A 15286-nucleotide genomic window follows, 5' to 3' on the forward strand; every position below is an offset into this window, starting at 1 on the left:
CGTACAACACAGGTGAGGTCGCCCACAAAGTGGGCTGTGTTCCTGTATGGACTAGTCTTTCTGTTGAGAAGACTTGGAATCTTAATATTTCATGGTTTCTTTCCTTCACCTCCCTTCTAAGCTTTCCTAATCCTTAAGACCAAGTGCACTGGTCAAGAAACATGATAATACTGGAATGCCTAAAGTATAATAATTAATTCATCCAAAAAACAAGTATCTTTATGTAGATATCTAAGTGTGGATGTATACGTATAATAGTACATGTGTGTGTATCTATATATATATAAAACAGTGTGTGCGTATATATATATACAGATAAACTAGATGTCAACATATATCTATATATACAGATATATAGATACAGATATATATATATATATATGCAGACTCATGGATATATATTAGAAAAGCATGAGTAACATGACTATTTGAAAGAAGTGATTTATATTATTTACAAATTTCTAATTCTTAGGTTTGAAGAAGGAACTCTTAGACACAGTATATTGGATATATAGAAATATTCTCCTTTCTTCATCTAATTTAATTTGTTAGATATTCTAATATATTGTTCTTCAAACATTTCTTTCAGTATAGGCATTTTAATAAGGCTCACCAATTTTTATTCTATAGCAATACACTTATTTAAATCCCTCAAAGTAGTGTTTCACTTGCCATTCTTTAGTAGGAATATACATAATAACGTCCTTAAAAATGCTTTAATTAAATAAAGGAAATATGTTATAGCAAAATGAACACAAAATAGCATAATAAAGTTCTTCCTTTGCTGTCTGCTCTCAGTTGCTCCGGAGTAAGGTCCCTCTAACATAAGCATTATTAGATCCCACAGTGAGGTGCTGGAGCTGACTTAGCAGCTGATTGTTAAGTTTTCAGGAATTTTGTGAGCTGGTTCTTAAATTGTTGGTAGGTTAAAATAGATTATAGTGGGAGTATTTACACTATGGGAATTGGCAACTCTACCATTCAAGGTTTTTTACCATCACGTTCCTGCCTTTTACTCACGTATCATCTAGGCCCTTAAAGGCCCCTGTCATGTTAATGATTCTCTTGACCTGGGATGGAGTGTCCAAGAAAAAAAGAAATCACCATTAACACTGTCAACCACACAGGAAAGACTAAGTGAATGCTTATGATGTACAGAGCACTAAGTGAGGCCCTGAAGAAATAAAGAGCTGGGAGACCCCTTTCACATCCTGAGGGGTCAAAAGCTATTCTGAAGGAAAGGGGATTTACATACAACTTTTGAAATACAATACAATGCAGCATAACAACAGAACCAAATGAGTAACAGAGAGAGTTTGTTTGAGTCGTATTTCTATAGCTGGCAGAGAAAGGACCTCAGAGAGATATAATAATCTGTGAAGGAGATTGAACTCAGGCCTGGAAGAAGCAGAGGAACAAACTTAGCAGAAAAGTGGAGATGAGAGTGAAGTGAGAGAACGTTACTAGATGTCAAGAGAAGACTAAATTCATTCCACTGGAAAACATGGTTCACATGAGAAGTAGTGTGACACAGTAGGAAAAACATGAGGTTTTGGAAATAGAGAAACCTGAATTTGAGTCTTCACCTTGACTCAAGGAGTATTCATTGTGTGAGATAACTTTATATTTATCAATCTTAGTTTTCTCATCTGTAAAATGGGGATAACTTCCCACTTTTAAGGTTCTCATGTGCATTAAATACATTACTGTGTGCAACATCTCCTTGCACAGACTCTGATACACATCAGACACTCAGAAAAATTTGGAGATGGTTTTGTCCATCTCCAAACCCTCTTGGTCATTATCATCAATAACTAATGATTTAGAAAAGGGGCTGGAATTCAGAGTGTGAATTCAAGTTGTGGAGCTCACTGGTAATTTATAACTTTGTTGTTAATTAATGGAGTGACATTGAAAGCGTTAAACATAGAGATGACATGTTCAAAGTGGTGTTTTTAAAAAACAGCCTGGCTGTCATGCATGAACACTATCTTTGGAGTCACATAGACCTGAGTTCTGTGATGTGGGATTGCTCAGTTACCTGAGACCATTGGATTATGCTATTGCATTGAATGGAACTCATAAAAAGCATTGAGAATAGATAATAAGAAAGCTCTTGGCTGATAATATTTGAGTGAAACTCAAATCAGGGTCAAATTCTATGCCTGTGACTATCTAATCACACACAGCCCCATACTCACAAGAGCCCAGTGCTTACTTTAATGCCATTGGCATCTTGAAAGTCTTTTTTCTTTTTTAATTAAGGTATCATTGAAATACAATCTTGTGACGATTTCACATGAGCAACATTGTGGTTTCAACATTCACTCATATTATCAAGTCCCCTCCACCCCACTGCAATCACTGCCTGTCAGCGTAGTAAGATGGTATAGAGTCATTACTTGTCGTCTCGGTGCTATACTGCCTTCCCTGTGACCTACTTATATTGTGTGTGCTAATTATAATGCCCCTTAATCCCCTTCTCCCTCCCTCCCCACCCACTGTCCCCAAACCCCTTCCCTTTGGTAACCACTAGCCCCTTCTTAGAGTCTGTGAGTCTGCTGCTGTTTTATTCCTTCAGTTTTGCTTTGTTGTTATACTCCACAAAGGAGTGAAATCATTTGGTACTTGTCTTTCTCCACCTGGCTTATTTCACTGAGCATAATACCCTCTAGCTCCATCCACATTGTTGCAAATGGTTGGATTTGTTGTCTTCTTATGGCTGAATACTATTCCATTGTGTATGTGTACCACATCTTCTTTATCCATTCATCTACTGATGGACACTTAGGTTGCTTCCATTTCTTGGCTATTGGAAAAAGGGCTGTGATAAACACAGGGGTGCATATGTCTTTTTGAAACTGGGATCCTGCATTCTTTGGGTAAATTCCTAGGAGTGGAATTTCTGGGTCAAATGGTATTTCTATTTTTAGTTTTTTGAGGAAACTTTGAAATTTTTAATAACTGAAATTCTTAATTCTTTTTTTAACAAGGGGCCTTGCCCTTCCATTTTGCACCAGGGTCCTATAAATTATGTTGCTGGTTCTGTACATAAGCTGTGTTAAGTATACCTAATGATTAAACTTGACACATGTGATGCATGGGCATAATCGATGGGTTCCAGTACAGACAGTAAGTTAGTGTCCTCTAATACTGCCAAAGAAATACAGAAAATAAATGGAAAATATAAGGAACAAATAAAAATATTATTGTTATAAAGGAATGGAAAGACCAAGTTACTTTGGGACTGATATCTGTCACCACTAAATTGACCACCCATCAGTGTCATCCAATATAGTTATGTGCCCTTCACGTGTTCTTCTCAAGAAAAGCAGCTACAACTCATGGCATTTCAACAGGCTAATTGGCAACATACTGCTATGGTCAGGAATACTTGCCCTGTGCCGTTTCAATAAAGCAAATGGCCTGTCCTTGGGCCAAGTCATCTTCATTCCATGGTCCTGGCCCTCAGTCCTCTTAACCACATTATCAGTAGGACAAGAGAGACAGGGTGTATGAACACTGTAAATCCAGGACCCAAGAAGTATGAACTTGGGGCCTACTATACCACTGTATTCCCCCTCTTTCCCAGCATGTGAATTTATCCCATCCCTTTGCCCTCGGTTTTCATTGTGCTTTAAATTGACTTGATTAAGCATGTGATTTGAACATTTAATTTGGTCTGTTAACCTTTCAGTCCCATGACCTACAGAGAGCTTGCCTGGTGGTATACTTAAAGACCTCCATCACATCAAGGTAATTTTCTACACAAGTTAACATCATGGCTCTGTTGTGCTGAATATAAACAATTACTTATCCCCTTGGAACTTTGGTTTCCTTATATGCAAAGGCAAAATAACTGCTATGTTAAAGGATGGTTAAGAGTGATAAATGAAACTATGATGATGAAATAGTAAATAGTTAACATGCATAAATGATTATAATGTGCCATGCACCATTCTAAATGCTTTAAGTCTATTAACTGATTTAATCTTCCCAATAACTCTGTAAAGTAGCAGTACTTTTATCCCATTATAGATGAGAAAACTCAAGGACACAGAAGTTAAGAAACTTACCCTAGGTCACAGCATAATGCTTGATACCTAGTAGGCATGTATTATTAAAAGTAGAAAAATTGGATGTCAGTGTCATCATTTAGATGAACAAAATTCAGATGTACTGATTGCCTACAGGGCTTCCACTTTTTGAATGAGAAAATCAATATGCCCAAGGTACCCGTAATGTACAAGAACTGAAGGCCTATGTTTTGGTTTAGTTATGGGTTTAAAAGAATCCCAACTGGTCAAAATGTGTGTTAGTATGTCCACATGCTCTTAAGTCTCTTGTGGAATCCCTCATTCCTTCATGATGGCAGATAAAGGAAAGGCCTTTGTGAGCTAACATAGAAATCAGGATTCTTACCTATGAAAATCTTAAGCTCCAAGTAAACTTAAGAGAAAGAGGTGAGGATGGGAGTCAAAGGGATAGTTTTCCCAGATGGCTCTTGCAGAGGATATTAACTATGGTCTATTCTCATTTTTCTAGAAATATATTAGTTCCCACAAACAAACAAACAAAAAACAGAAATGTGGGAGGAGGAAGGAAGAATGAGTATGAAAGAATATCACCTTAATGGCTAACTGACAGATTCAAGCATCTGTTTAAATGTCAATGAAATCCTAAGAGCAACTTTCTTGGCATTACTGGGTGTTTCATTAAGAAATCACTAAGCCTAGTCAGCCAATGGACAAACTCCTGGAAACATGGGGTAGAGTGCTACAAAGCTCAGAAATTAAAACAGTCAGTATAATAGCTAAATAAACATTTTTGTTATCAAAATAAATCATTTAAAAATGGCTTCTACCCAAGAGCCATTTGCATGTAAAATATATTGGAATACTCCCATACACTAATTTATAGACTCATGAAATGTTAGAACTGCTCCCTTTCCAAAGTAAGCTTCTTTATAAATATGCAGTGAAGTAGGTTTTTAAAAATATTTCTTATGTTAATAGGCACAGAATCATTTTTCATCAAATGAATACTTTATATGAACGCACCTCATACAGAAGACTGCAACTATACAGTCAAGGTCTCTGCTTGAAGCTGACTTTGTAATTGAGTAGCTGTTGTTCTTACCTCTGCCTCCCTAGGCCTGAAGGGATTTCACCAAACCATGTGCACTCTAAGGGCAGTAGTTAGAAAACCATGGGCCACACATCTTGCTATACTGGTGGACAGTGACTGCAGTGGGGTGTGGGGGGGACCTGATAATAAGGGTGAATGTAGTAGCCACATTGTTTTTCTTGTGAAACCTTCATAAGATTGTGTATCAATGATACCTTAACATAAATAAATAAATAAATGAATGAATGAATGAATGAATAAATAGAGTTTAAACAAATAAAAAAAAAAGAAAACCATGGGCCACAATCCAATCCCTTCATTTTATAAACAAACAAGGTTTGAACAAGTGAAGTTAGAAGCAGAGCTTAGACCAGAGTCCATGTCTCTTAATTTTTAATCCAAACCTACCTTACTATGACAAAATGAAGTGGTTGCTTACTTAGAGTTAGTCAGGTTTCAGGTTTCAGGATGAGTAATAAAGTTGACCCATTCTTCTCCATCCAGGTGCTTTATTTCACCTGTGGTGACTACTACCAGGTTAGTGCAGACACCTCTTATAGGTAGGGAAGATCTAGTCATTAGCTGCTGAGTTAAACCTGTTAGCAACCTAAAAATAGATATGCTTAAATGCCCACTGTCGGATATTTTTTTTGTTAGGTAACTAATGAAAAAAAGGAATTGACTTTCAAATACTTGGAAAATTCACCATATTTTCCTTTCCCTTCCCCCACATATACACATTCTCACCCATTCATTAAATAAGTAACAGTCCACATAGTAGAACGTCCTGCTTAATTAAGCTTTCTGTTTCTCAGAGTTGAAAACAGTAGCTCCCAATCCTGACTGTATATCAATAGCTTTTAGCATGAAAAATAAAAACATATCTTAGGGTTAGGGCCAGATACATCTGCCCTTCAACCCAGAGATTCTTATTCAATAGGTTTAAGGCTACATGAACATGTGAAACTGTATTAATACCCAATAAAGTATACACTGAAAAACAATGTTCCATGGCGATGGTGGAAAGGATGCGGCTTCCCTTTAGATCTAAAGATCTAATTCTGCTGCTTTGAAAATGCTGAGCTCCAATTTCTAAGCCAAATTTGAGAGTCCACATGGATTTACAACCCATTCTTAGCATTTCTTGTCTTCATATTAACTGCTTATTATAACCATCTTTGACCTTAACCTCTGAGGATGCTCATGTTCCTAGTGGTAGATATTCTTTCAAAATGTGGGAACCATCCCTGAGTCTCCCACAGCATCCTCAGACCCATAAGCCACCATTCCTGAGGCTGTACTCTAAAACACATCTTGAAACTCTAACCCTCTCTAAAATCTGTTCTGGAAGTTCCACACATTTTTCAGAGTCTGGAGCCAAATGGGGAGCCTTGGAACCCTAGCACAGGTCTAAAGCTGTGATCCAAGTATCTGCTCCAGGCATATGCAGCCTAGCACCTTGGAGTTCACAGACTTAGCCATGAGCGAAGATTTGAGGCTAGTTCAGGGGATAACATAATCTTTAGAAACACTCTCTTAGAGTTAGATGTCTTTGAAAGAAATAAACAGTTGGAAGAAAACTACCTGACTCCCATGTTACAGTAACATTGGGGTAGAAAAACCTTTACCTCCATATACTATGAAGCATGGATCATTTGCTCTAATAATATGATTGGCATCCATGGGGGAGAAGCTCAATACAGTATTTGAAAACCTACAAAGAGAGTCAGGTCCAGGTTGAGCACTGTAGTATAACAACTCTATCACACAGACTGAAACTGAGGAGATCGGTTGACCATGGCCATTGGCACCAGCTGTGCAGAGAACTACAAAAGCTAACAAGCATTTCTGCCCATGGGGAATTATCTCAAGACACTCAGAATCACTGACAGGTGAAAAGCCATAGTGGTTTTTCCTATGGGTCTATGTATGCTTTCCATTTTACAAGCTGACTTTGTCTTTGACATTCTGAATGTTATTGTCTTGGTAACATGCCTAACTTGCTCCCCAGCTGCCTGGGTGGAAAGCAATAAGCTGGCGTGCTCACAAGTTCCTGCCAAGTAGCATGAACAAATGGTGTGGTGTGTTTGAGAACTGTGTGCACCGAAAAGAGAGTGCCCTGTCAGCTGGGGGTAGCCACCGCTTAGCACCAGCTATAATTTTCATGTAGGAATCTGGGGATGAGATCTTCCACTTGTCCAGGAGAAGCTGGACATATTAATTTTTTTAAATGTGAAATCACTGTCTTTTAAAAGTTTGACAACAGAGAAACAATGTTATTATTAAAAATATACCCTACAATGGTTAACATGATCAACTGGTTATGTATAGTTAGCCACAATAAAAGAAAAGAAAAAGAAACAAAAAGCATATAAGCCAAATAAAACCCACCTATAGTCTAGATTCAGCTGCAGACTCCCCAACTTTCAACCTCTGTCCTAGTCACAGAGCCTGGTCTTGCCCTTCCTTCCACTCCAATCCCTAAAAACATAAAACAGCCCAATCCCTGGATTCTGCCAAACCCCAGGCCTGAAATCTGCCACAAGACCACCCCAAGGGTACATTGCGGATGACCCAAGACTGATCTAACCCTGGATTCTGCCAAATTTTAAGGTACCATTTTCTTTGTTGGAGTGTCAAAATCAGTTGTCCCCCGAGACTGCTACCAATGTGTCATCATCCCATGATTCCAGGGGTGCCTGTGGCTAATCTGCTCCCATCTAGTCTGCCAGGTCCCCCTCTCCATTTCTCCAAACACACGGCAGGGAATCAGGCAACACTGAGTCCATCCTAAGATGAAATAATGATTCCAACTTGTGCTTTGCAGCTATGTTCTATGTTCTGGCACCATGCTAAGTGTTTTATATTAATCATTTCACTTTATGACTCCAATAACTCTGGCAGTTCGTATATTTTCATAAGGAACCTGAGGTCAGTAGACTGTGTAATTCATTCAAGTTTGCACAGCTATTAAGTGCAAAATCTGAGCATCAAACTCAAGTCTGAAGCCCAGTCCTACTCCATTGTCCTACATGGGAGAGTGGGTGGTTTTTCTACATCTCCATTCAAGTGGAAAGGGAAGATGTACTTCTTGGTATTCTCACTCAATGCCACACCATGCTTTGAAAGTTCACAATATTATCACTTTCCAATTTTACAACTTTGTACACACAATCACCTGTGGTTCCCGGTCTGGAGATTTCATGGCCAGTACTATTTCGGAATATATTTGGGGAGCCAAGATAAAGTTGCCTAATATCTATTTTGCCAAGTGAGGATATTTTTTAAACCTATTAAGTAGTACCATTATCACACAGACTGAATGAAAACTATTTTCACAGATGTGCACACACACATAGGTACACCTGTCAGCAGTCCCGTAGAACCAGGGATGCTGCTTGCCTTTGCTTCCATCCAGGGCTGGTGTGCACAAGCTAACATGCTTCCTTTGAAGTGAACCATCCCGATAGCCTCTTTAGTTCTTTCCTTCATCACCAGAGATGGTAATACTAGACCATAATTTTAACGTTATTATATATACATGATAATATTTAACATTATTAGTTAAAGAGGTTTGTGGAGGGATTGCTTTGAAAATTAGCCAATATTTATAAAATCAGTCCTGTGAAAAAATGCAATCTGTAGCCCAATGGAGAGGTGCCAACATGGCTGTTGCCGCAGACGTGTTCCCTTTTATTCATGCCCCACCTCCCGATCCAGCAAGGCAAGGAAATACAGTGTGGTTCTCAGAAATGAATCTGCTTCTATCCCCCAGGAAAGAATAATCATTGGACTTTTTCTAACAGGAGTTTATAAATCTGTGTGCCTCTGAGTGTGCTTGCAACCTCCTCAACACTCCACGTCAGTGAAATTGTGTCACAGACCTGTTATCACAGAATAGCTATTAGCATGACCCTTGATTGGAATCCTATTTACTGTTCTGTTGGCTTAGCACCCTTCCTGTGCTTTAAGGAGAGCTGTTGCAGGGATATATTGTTTGAGACTGGGAGCCTACAGAGAAACAAGAATGTGCAAAAAACACAAACTTGTAAAATTCAAATACATTATTTCTTGCAGAGTGATAGTAACGACCGTATTCAACTAAGGAAATTCTCAGTTCAAGGAACACATGATTAAAGGTGACCAGTGGTTATAAGATTCCAAACAATGAATTTGTATGTATGTACATATATATGATGTGTCAAAAAACATATGTTATGTACATACATAGGACTATGAGCACTATCTCTGAGTATTACATATATATGGTATATTATATATAGTATTATCTCTAAACTACAGTTAATACTCAGAAGATTTAGGGGATCAATATCAGGGAAAGTGTTTCTACTTATGAAAAATGGTATCATACTTGAGAACTTCAATTTTCTTCTCCATTTTCCAGGGCTTGCATTTGACTGTAGCAATTATTTGCCTTTTCTCATCTAACTCTGCCTTCAGTCTCTCCAATTCCTCTTCATCAATTTCTTCTTCCTCTTCCCTTTAAAAGGAAAAAGAAAAAGAAAAAACCCTTAATAAAGTTAAACTTTGCTTGACTTCCAAACTTAAAAAAGAATGCTATCAGATACTCAGTTGATATATATCAATGTGGCTGTACCTAGTGGATGCTGAGATCCATAAGCATAGAGCTTGTACTTGAATACTGATGCAGGATTTCTGGAATTACTATAACTTTAAACAGTTGTGTTTATATTATGAAGTCCTGAAACTGTTTTATGTCCACAGCCTCAAACTTGCAGAATGGAAAAATCTATGGAAAGAATAGATACAGTACATCCAAATATTGTCTTCTCTTCTCTGTTCTCTTGCACACTTTCCCCCACTAATTCTACATTTTTTCAAAAAACTGTATTTTTCAGTCAGGAGAGTAAATTAGAATAGAAGATGTCTTTGAAGTGGCCTTAAAAAATTGTTAGACTTGTCTCAAGAGAAAGAAAAAAATGGGAAAAATAAAAAATCTATTTCTCAAAGGCAACTTAATTGTTAATTAAACTCAAAACTTCAATTGATAAAACAACTTGAACTATATTTTATGAGAGTGAATCCTTTGAAGAGTGCTTCAAAGGAATTTTAGCTTCACATTGAGCAAATGAGATGTGTCTTTTGTATATTGCTAGTATTGCGAAAATACTATAGTCCAGACTCAAAAAATCAAAATCTAAACATGAGCAACATAAATTTAAGTTGAGGAATGTAATGCCATATTACAGAGATCAATTTTTGGGGTAACAGACTGTTCAGTTAGTAAGCTATCGTAGCTGAACTTCAATCTCACCCTTCACTACTTAATATTGCGAAGCTGGAGCTGACCCTCTGTAAGGGCACATTTCTGATTCGTCATCTGGCTCAACATTAGGCTGCCAATGGTGGATCCTAAGCAGGGATTTGGTCTTTCCTTGGGTCTCCCGTTTGCTTCCGGGGTGGCACTTTCTCCTTAGGGCCTCTTCACCCCAGCACTCTCCAACAGCTGGGCATCCCCAACATCTGCAGGTGAATCTGGTTGGCCAGTTTTTCCAACACTAGCAGAACTACCTTCATCGTGTCCCCCTGGTACCAGCACTCGAGCACATCCCTCCACAGAGGTCTGGGTCTCAGCTCCATGGCCCTCTCCTCTATGCTTCTAACTTTTCGTTTCAACCTCTTTCTATTGCTCCTCCACCCTTGGGATGGTGGCTGCTTCCCATAGTTGCTGTCATCCTGATACCTTCAAGCTCTCTTCCATCTAGTTAGCAATTCTTTATACCTGCTGAACAGTTCTCTTATCAAATGCTCTCTGTTCAATTAACTGTTGAAGTTTCTGCTAACTAAACCCTGACTGACAAAGACTCAGTGATAGCCAGAAACACGTTGTTACTAAACTCATGACTCCACACAGTAGGATTATGGCAAAAACTGTTTTTGAAAGTTCCAGCTGAGAAGCAGGAGGATGTAGCCTTAGTTTTACAGCCTACGCAACAAAATGACTTTGCAATTTCCTTTCTTTCACACCAATCCATACTTTTTAATCATGTCATGACACTGGAAAAAAAACAACTCATATTAACCTCCAGATAAGTTTGGTTTTTCTGACCAATTCAGATATTTTGCTTAGAATAGAAATCCTGATTCAAGAAACTATAGAAGTACGTCCTACTAGCATAAAATTTTGATTGTCATTAGGTTGTTTCTGTTTCTATTATTTGATGTTTATTACATAAATTCCAATATGCTATACAATCACATTAATAACTGAGGATTTTTTTTAACTACATCTATATTCATGGCTTGTTTGCTTTTTTAAATTTGCCAATTAGATTAGCAATTACATGTGAGTTGGTTTGTCTTAGGAGAGAGAAGACTGTGTTTTAGTAAAAATTATTGTTTTACTAAAAATTCCTCAAAATTGTTTTGTATAGATGTAGACCAAATCTAAATTATGTAAATAATTGTTTAACTGAAATCTTTATGGAAACTACAAAAAGAAAAGAAAGTACATCAAAAAACTATCAAGAATGAATTCAATTAGAAAACAATAACAAAAAAGATTTAAGATTAATAATTCAATTGCTTTATAACTTGTCATCCTTCCAAAATGACTCACATGTATTTATATATATCTTAAAGCTTTACATTACTGAATTTCCATTAGGAAATATATATTCATATATGAAGTGGTATCTCATTTAATCCAGAATCATCAAAGAATAAAAGAATGACCTCTTCAATATGTGCATTTACCATGTAACTAAAGCTTATTTCTCTACATGCCAATTTCTAGAAACCACTTAAAGGGAGGCTTCCTGACTTTAATTACATGCGTTCCTGGTATCTTAAGCCTAGATACTTTACATTTTTACCCTATCTAAACTTTATGATTCCTTCAAAAATCATGAAGTGTCTTCCATAACCTCTTTTTCTGACGATTCATATGAGAATAGTTTTCTCTCCTCTAAGACTCCAAACCACTTTGTACTTCTGCTCCAGTATATTTATATTGTCTTATTTCATAATAGTGGCCTCCAAGTGGCCTCTCTTTTACTATATTATGAACTTCTAGAGAATGCAGTCGATTGCATATTCATATCCACATCTTTCAAACAAATTAGCAAATCATCTTCCACAAAAGTAGCACTGGATAAATATTTACTGAGTAAATGTTTATGTACAAAATGTTTCTTGATGGCAGCTATCATCATGAATCCAGTGCTCAAAAACACTAAAATATAACAATGTCTTCTGAGATTAGTATGGCATAGAAAGACATTTATTCCTACACTAAAGGATCCCAGACTGTGCATTTTTTAAGTCTTTGGGGTTAACTGTTGATTGTTCCAGGAGGATCATGCTGTGCCACAAGGTACAATTCTTGTCAGAAAGGTTATCTCCAAATATGCAGGTAATTAAAATATTACTTTCACCAGCATTACAGGGAAGCTGCTTTTCTAGGAACCACTCAAAGAAAGAGCTAATCATATGAAAAGTATATGGCACAGGCATGCTTCATGCTTCTAAAATTTAGGGCTAATCTGTGCAAGAATGGCTTTCTATCTTCAGTTTGATTTATTTAAACAACAGTTGTTAGGAAAAAGGAGGCATAATGTGCTGAATTTCTCAGTGCTATGAACATATTTCTTATGCACTTAAAACTGGGTCAGGAAAAGCCTGTAATATTATTAGAAACACTTCAAAATGTCTAACAAGGCAGTGTTTTTTAACTGTCTCCAAAGATAGTTAGCATTACAACCTTGGTTTTAGTTGATTTCAAATGTTTTGTCAGGGCAAAGGAAATTCCCTAAGGCATTTCACATGAACATTTTAATGTAAAAAGACCATGAATTAATTAACCTAAATAAATGTGCTCTGATTGGCCTAATCTTTCTCAAAATATATTTGCTAATACATTTTCTCAAAAAAAAATACTTATCTTCTAAATGAACAAGAGAAATGAACCCTAAAGATCAGATCTATCAATCATCACAAATAATTTATGATACTATCTAGATTATTTGAACAAATTATGGCAATTTTTATATAGCATTTATTATATGGTAATAATATAATTTGCAAGACCTATGAAGAAAAATTTCATGTTAGCTAAGTTTGGCTCTGTGGAGGAATGGGGAGGTAGAGAGAGAGGGGTGCTTGTGGGCTTCTCAAAATCTGGATGAAAGTGGGACTAGCTAAGGACAGACACTGCCACAGGGACAAGATTCAGGGACGAAGACCCAGCTGATTCTGACGATCCTGTTCCTAGTGGCTGAGTAGTTGACATGAAATCCTTAAGCAGGCCAGGAGAGCAGAGGAATTCCCACCCAACTCACCTTTTCAAAGGGACTTCCCTGAAGCACAAGTAGGGAGAAAAAGCAAATTTTGGAACACTAGCTGTACCATGCACACATCTATTGATGACACCGTCAGAAAGCCTAAATTCTGCTAACAGGAAATAGTGCTCATATTAACGGTAATAGCAATCTCAAGAAGACATAGAACTTAAAAGTGTGTTTTATTTTGTTTTTGAAAGGAACAAAGCATAAAGATACTTGAAGATAGAGATAAAAAATACCAGAGTCAAAAGGTAAAACAATAAAGAACAAAAGAACAAAAAGTTTGTTTTATTTTAAAGGGAACCTTTGTCAGTTAAAGTGGAGCTTCTTTACCTGACAAAATTTTCATACACTTGTATTTAATTATAATTATTGATGAGGAGGAAAATATAGCTAGTTATTGAATACTGGAATGTGTCACCTCAGGAGGACATTTCTCATCATTTAAAGTCCTAGGCGTGTTTTGAAGGAGGTCTCATCACCACGTGGTGATTCCCATGGCCCTGCTCTGTGGGAGTGGCAGAGTAGCTGCTCTCAAGCCCTTTCCAAGCAGTCTAGATTTTCTATTATTCGATGTGCTTTACACGCACACTTTTCCTATCCATCTGCCATTGCATATTTCCGGAAAGCAAAGACTTGAAAAGTATTTGCTTGGATTTTCCCTGAACAGCATTTAATATATTATTATTCTACACAAAGTCAGAGCTCAGTAAAATGTTGGTCTCTTGGAACCAAAAGATGAACGGCTGTATTAAAAAGGAAATGACTACTCCAATCCTCTGTAATAGGAGCCAATATACTTTTTTACTTTTTAAGGGATAGATAGTTAATATTTTAGGCTTTGTGTGCTACATACAGCTCAGTCACATATCTTTGTTTTTTTTATTAGTAACCCTTTAAAATCGTAAGAACCATTCTTAGCTCTTGGGCTGGAATTAACCATAGTTTGTCAACTTCTGCTCTGTAAGATTGAGTGATTTGGGCTTAATGTTAAGGTTTTCCACTTAACTTTGATAACAATGTATGCACTTAATGGGGTAATTTTAAAATATTTAAATTAACCATGATATGTTAATGACCTATCTCAATTTGTATCTCTCTTAGGGAGTTTCTCTTAGTCCACTCTAAATATATATTCATTTCTAAATTCTGTTTTAATATTAAGACCATTTAACTAAGTGGAGTAAAATGGCAGCATTTCATTAAGCCTGTCCTTCTAAAAGGAGTTTTAATTACCAATCTTAAGGCCAAAGAGTGCTTAAAGGGAGTGATCTTCCAGCATCAGGCACTTTTAAACGAGTCACAATTTCAGTTTACAGATCAGAACTAACTCACGCTCCTCTCCGCATCCTCCTCCTTCTCTCTTTTTCTCTGGCTTTCCTTGTTTCTTCATCCTCTGGTTCAGGTTCTGGATCATCCTCATTGATAACGTCTCTGGTCCGTTTCCTCTTTGGTCTCATGCTTTCCCTTCGAGGTAGTTTATCTTCCTCCTCTTCTTCATCTAAATACAGCAGTGAATGCTTCAGTGAGTAATAGCAGAAAGTGCTCTCTCCCACTACCAAGTGTAGTCTTACTTTTTAATTACCATTGTCACACATATGAGACTACAATCCAGCAATTCTCCACATCATGACAAGATGCACTATGCCATATGTATTTCAGAGCCTGCCATTTCTTTTGTGGCTCATCTACTCAAATATGTGAATGTGGATCCTCAGATTGTAATAACCCTTAGAATTCCAGTCTTTGTTTACTTGGGAAATCAAATGGCTTGGAGTTTAATATCATAACATGACTTCTAAGACCAAGTTTAGAAGTTCCTGACGCAACATACA

At 37.1% G+C, this 15286-nt stretch overlaps 1 protein-coding gene across 1 annotated transcript in view; it reads right to left on the bottom strand.

The window, feature by feature from the left end:
* The window catches only part of TMC1 (transmembrane channel like 1), a 96582-nt gene extending 81585 nt beyond the window's left edge, over positions 1-14997 (bottom strand). Inside the window, exons 1-2 of the mRNA XM_036893493.2 lie at positions 14787-14997; positions 9500-9628 (exon numbers count right to left, since the gene is read on the bottom strand). Of these exons, the coding sequence (XP_036749388.2) occupies positions 9500-9628; positions 14787-14911 (254 nt within the window). The 5' untranslated portion in view covers positions 14912-14997. The remainder of the gene's footprint in view (positions 1-9499; positions 9629-14786) is intronic.
* Positions 14998-15286: the final 289 nt, after the last annotated feature.

The sequence above is a fragment of the Manis pentadactyla genome, chromosome 3, assembly GCF_030020395.1.
Source record: "Manis pentadactyla isolate mManPen7 chromosome 3, mManPen7.hap1, whole genome shotgun sequence".
In the NCBI taxonomy this organism is placed as follows: Eukaryota; Metazoa; Chordata; class Mammalia; order Pholidota; family Manidae; genus Manis; species Manis pentadactyla.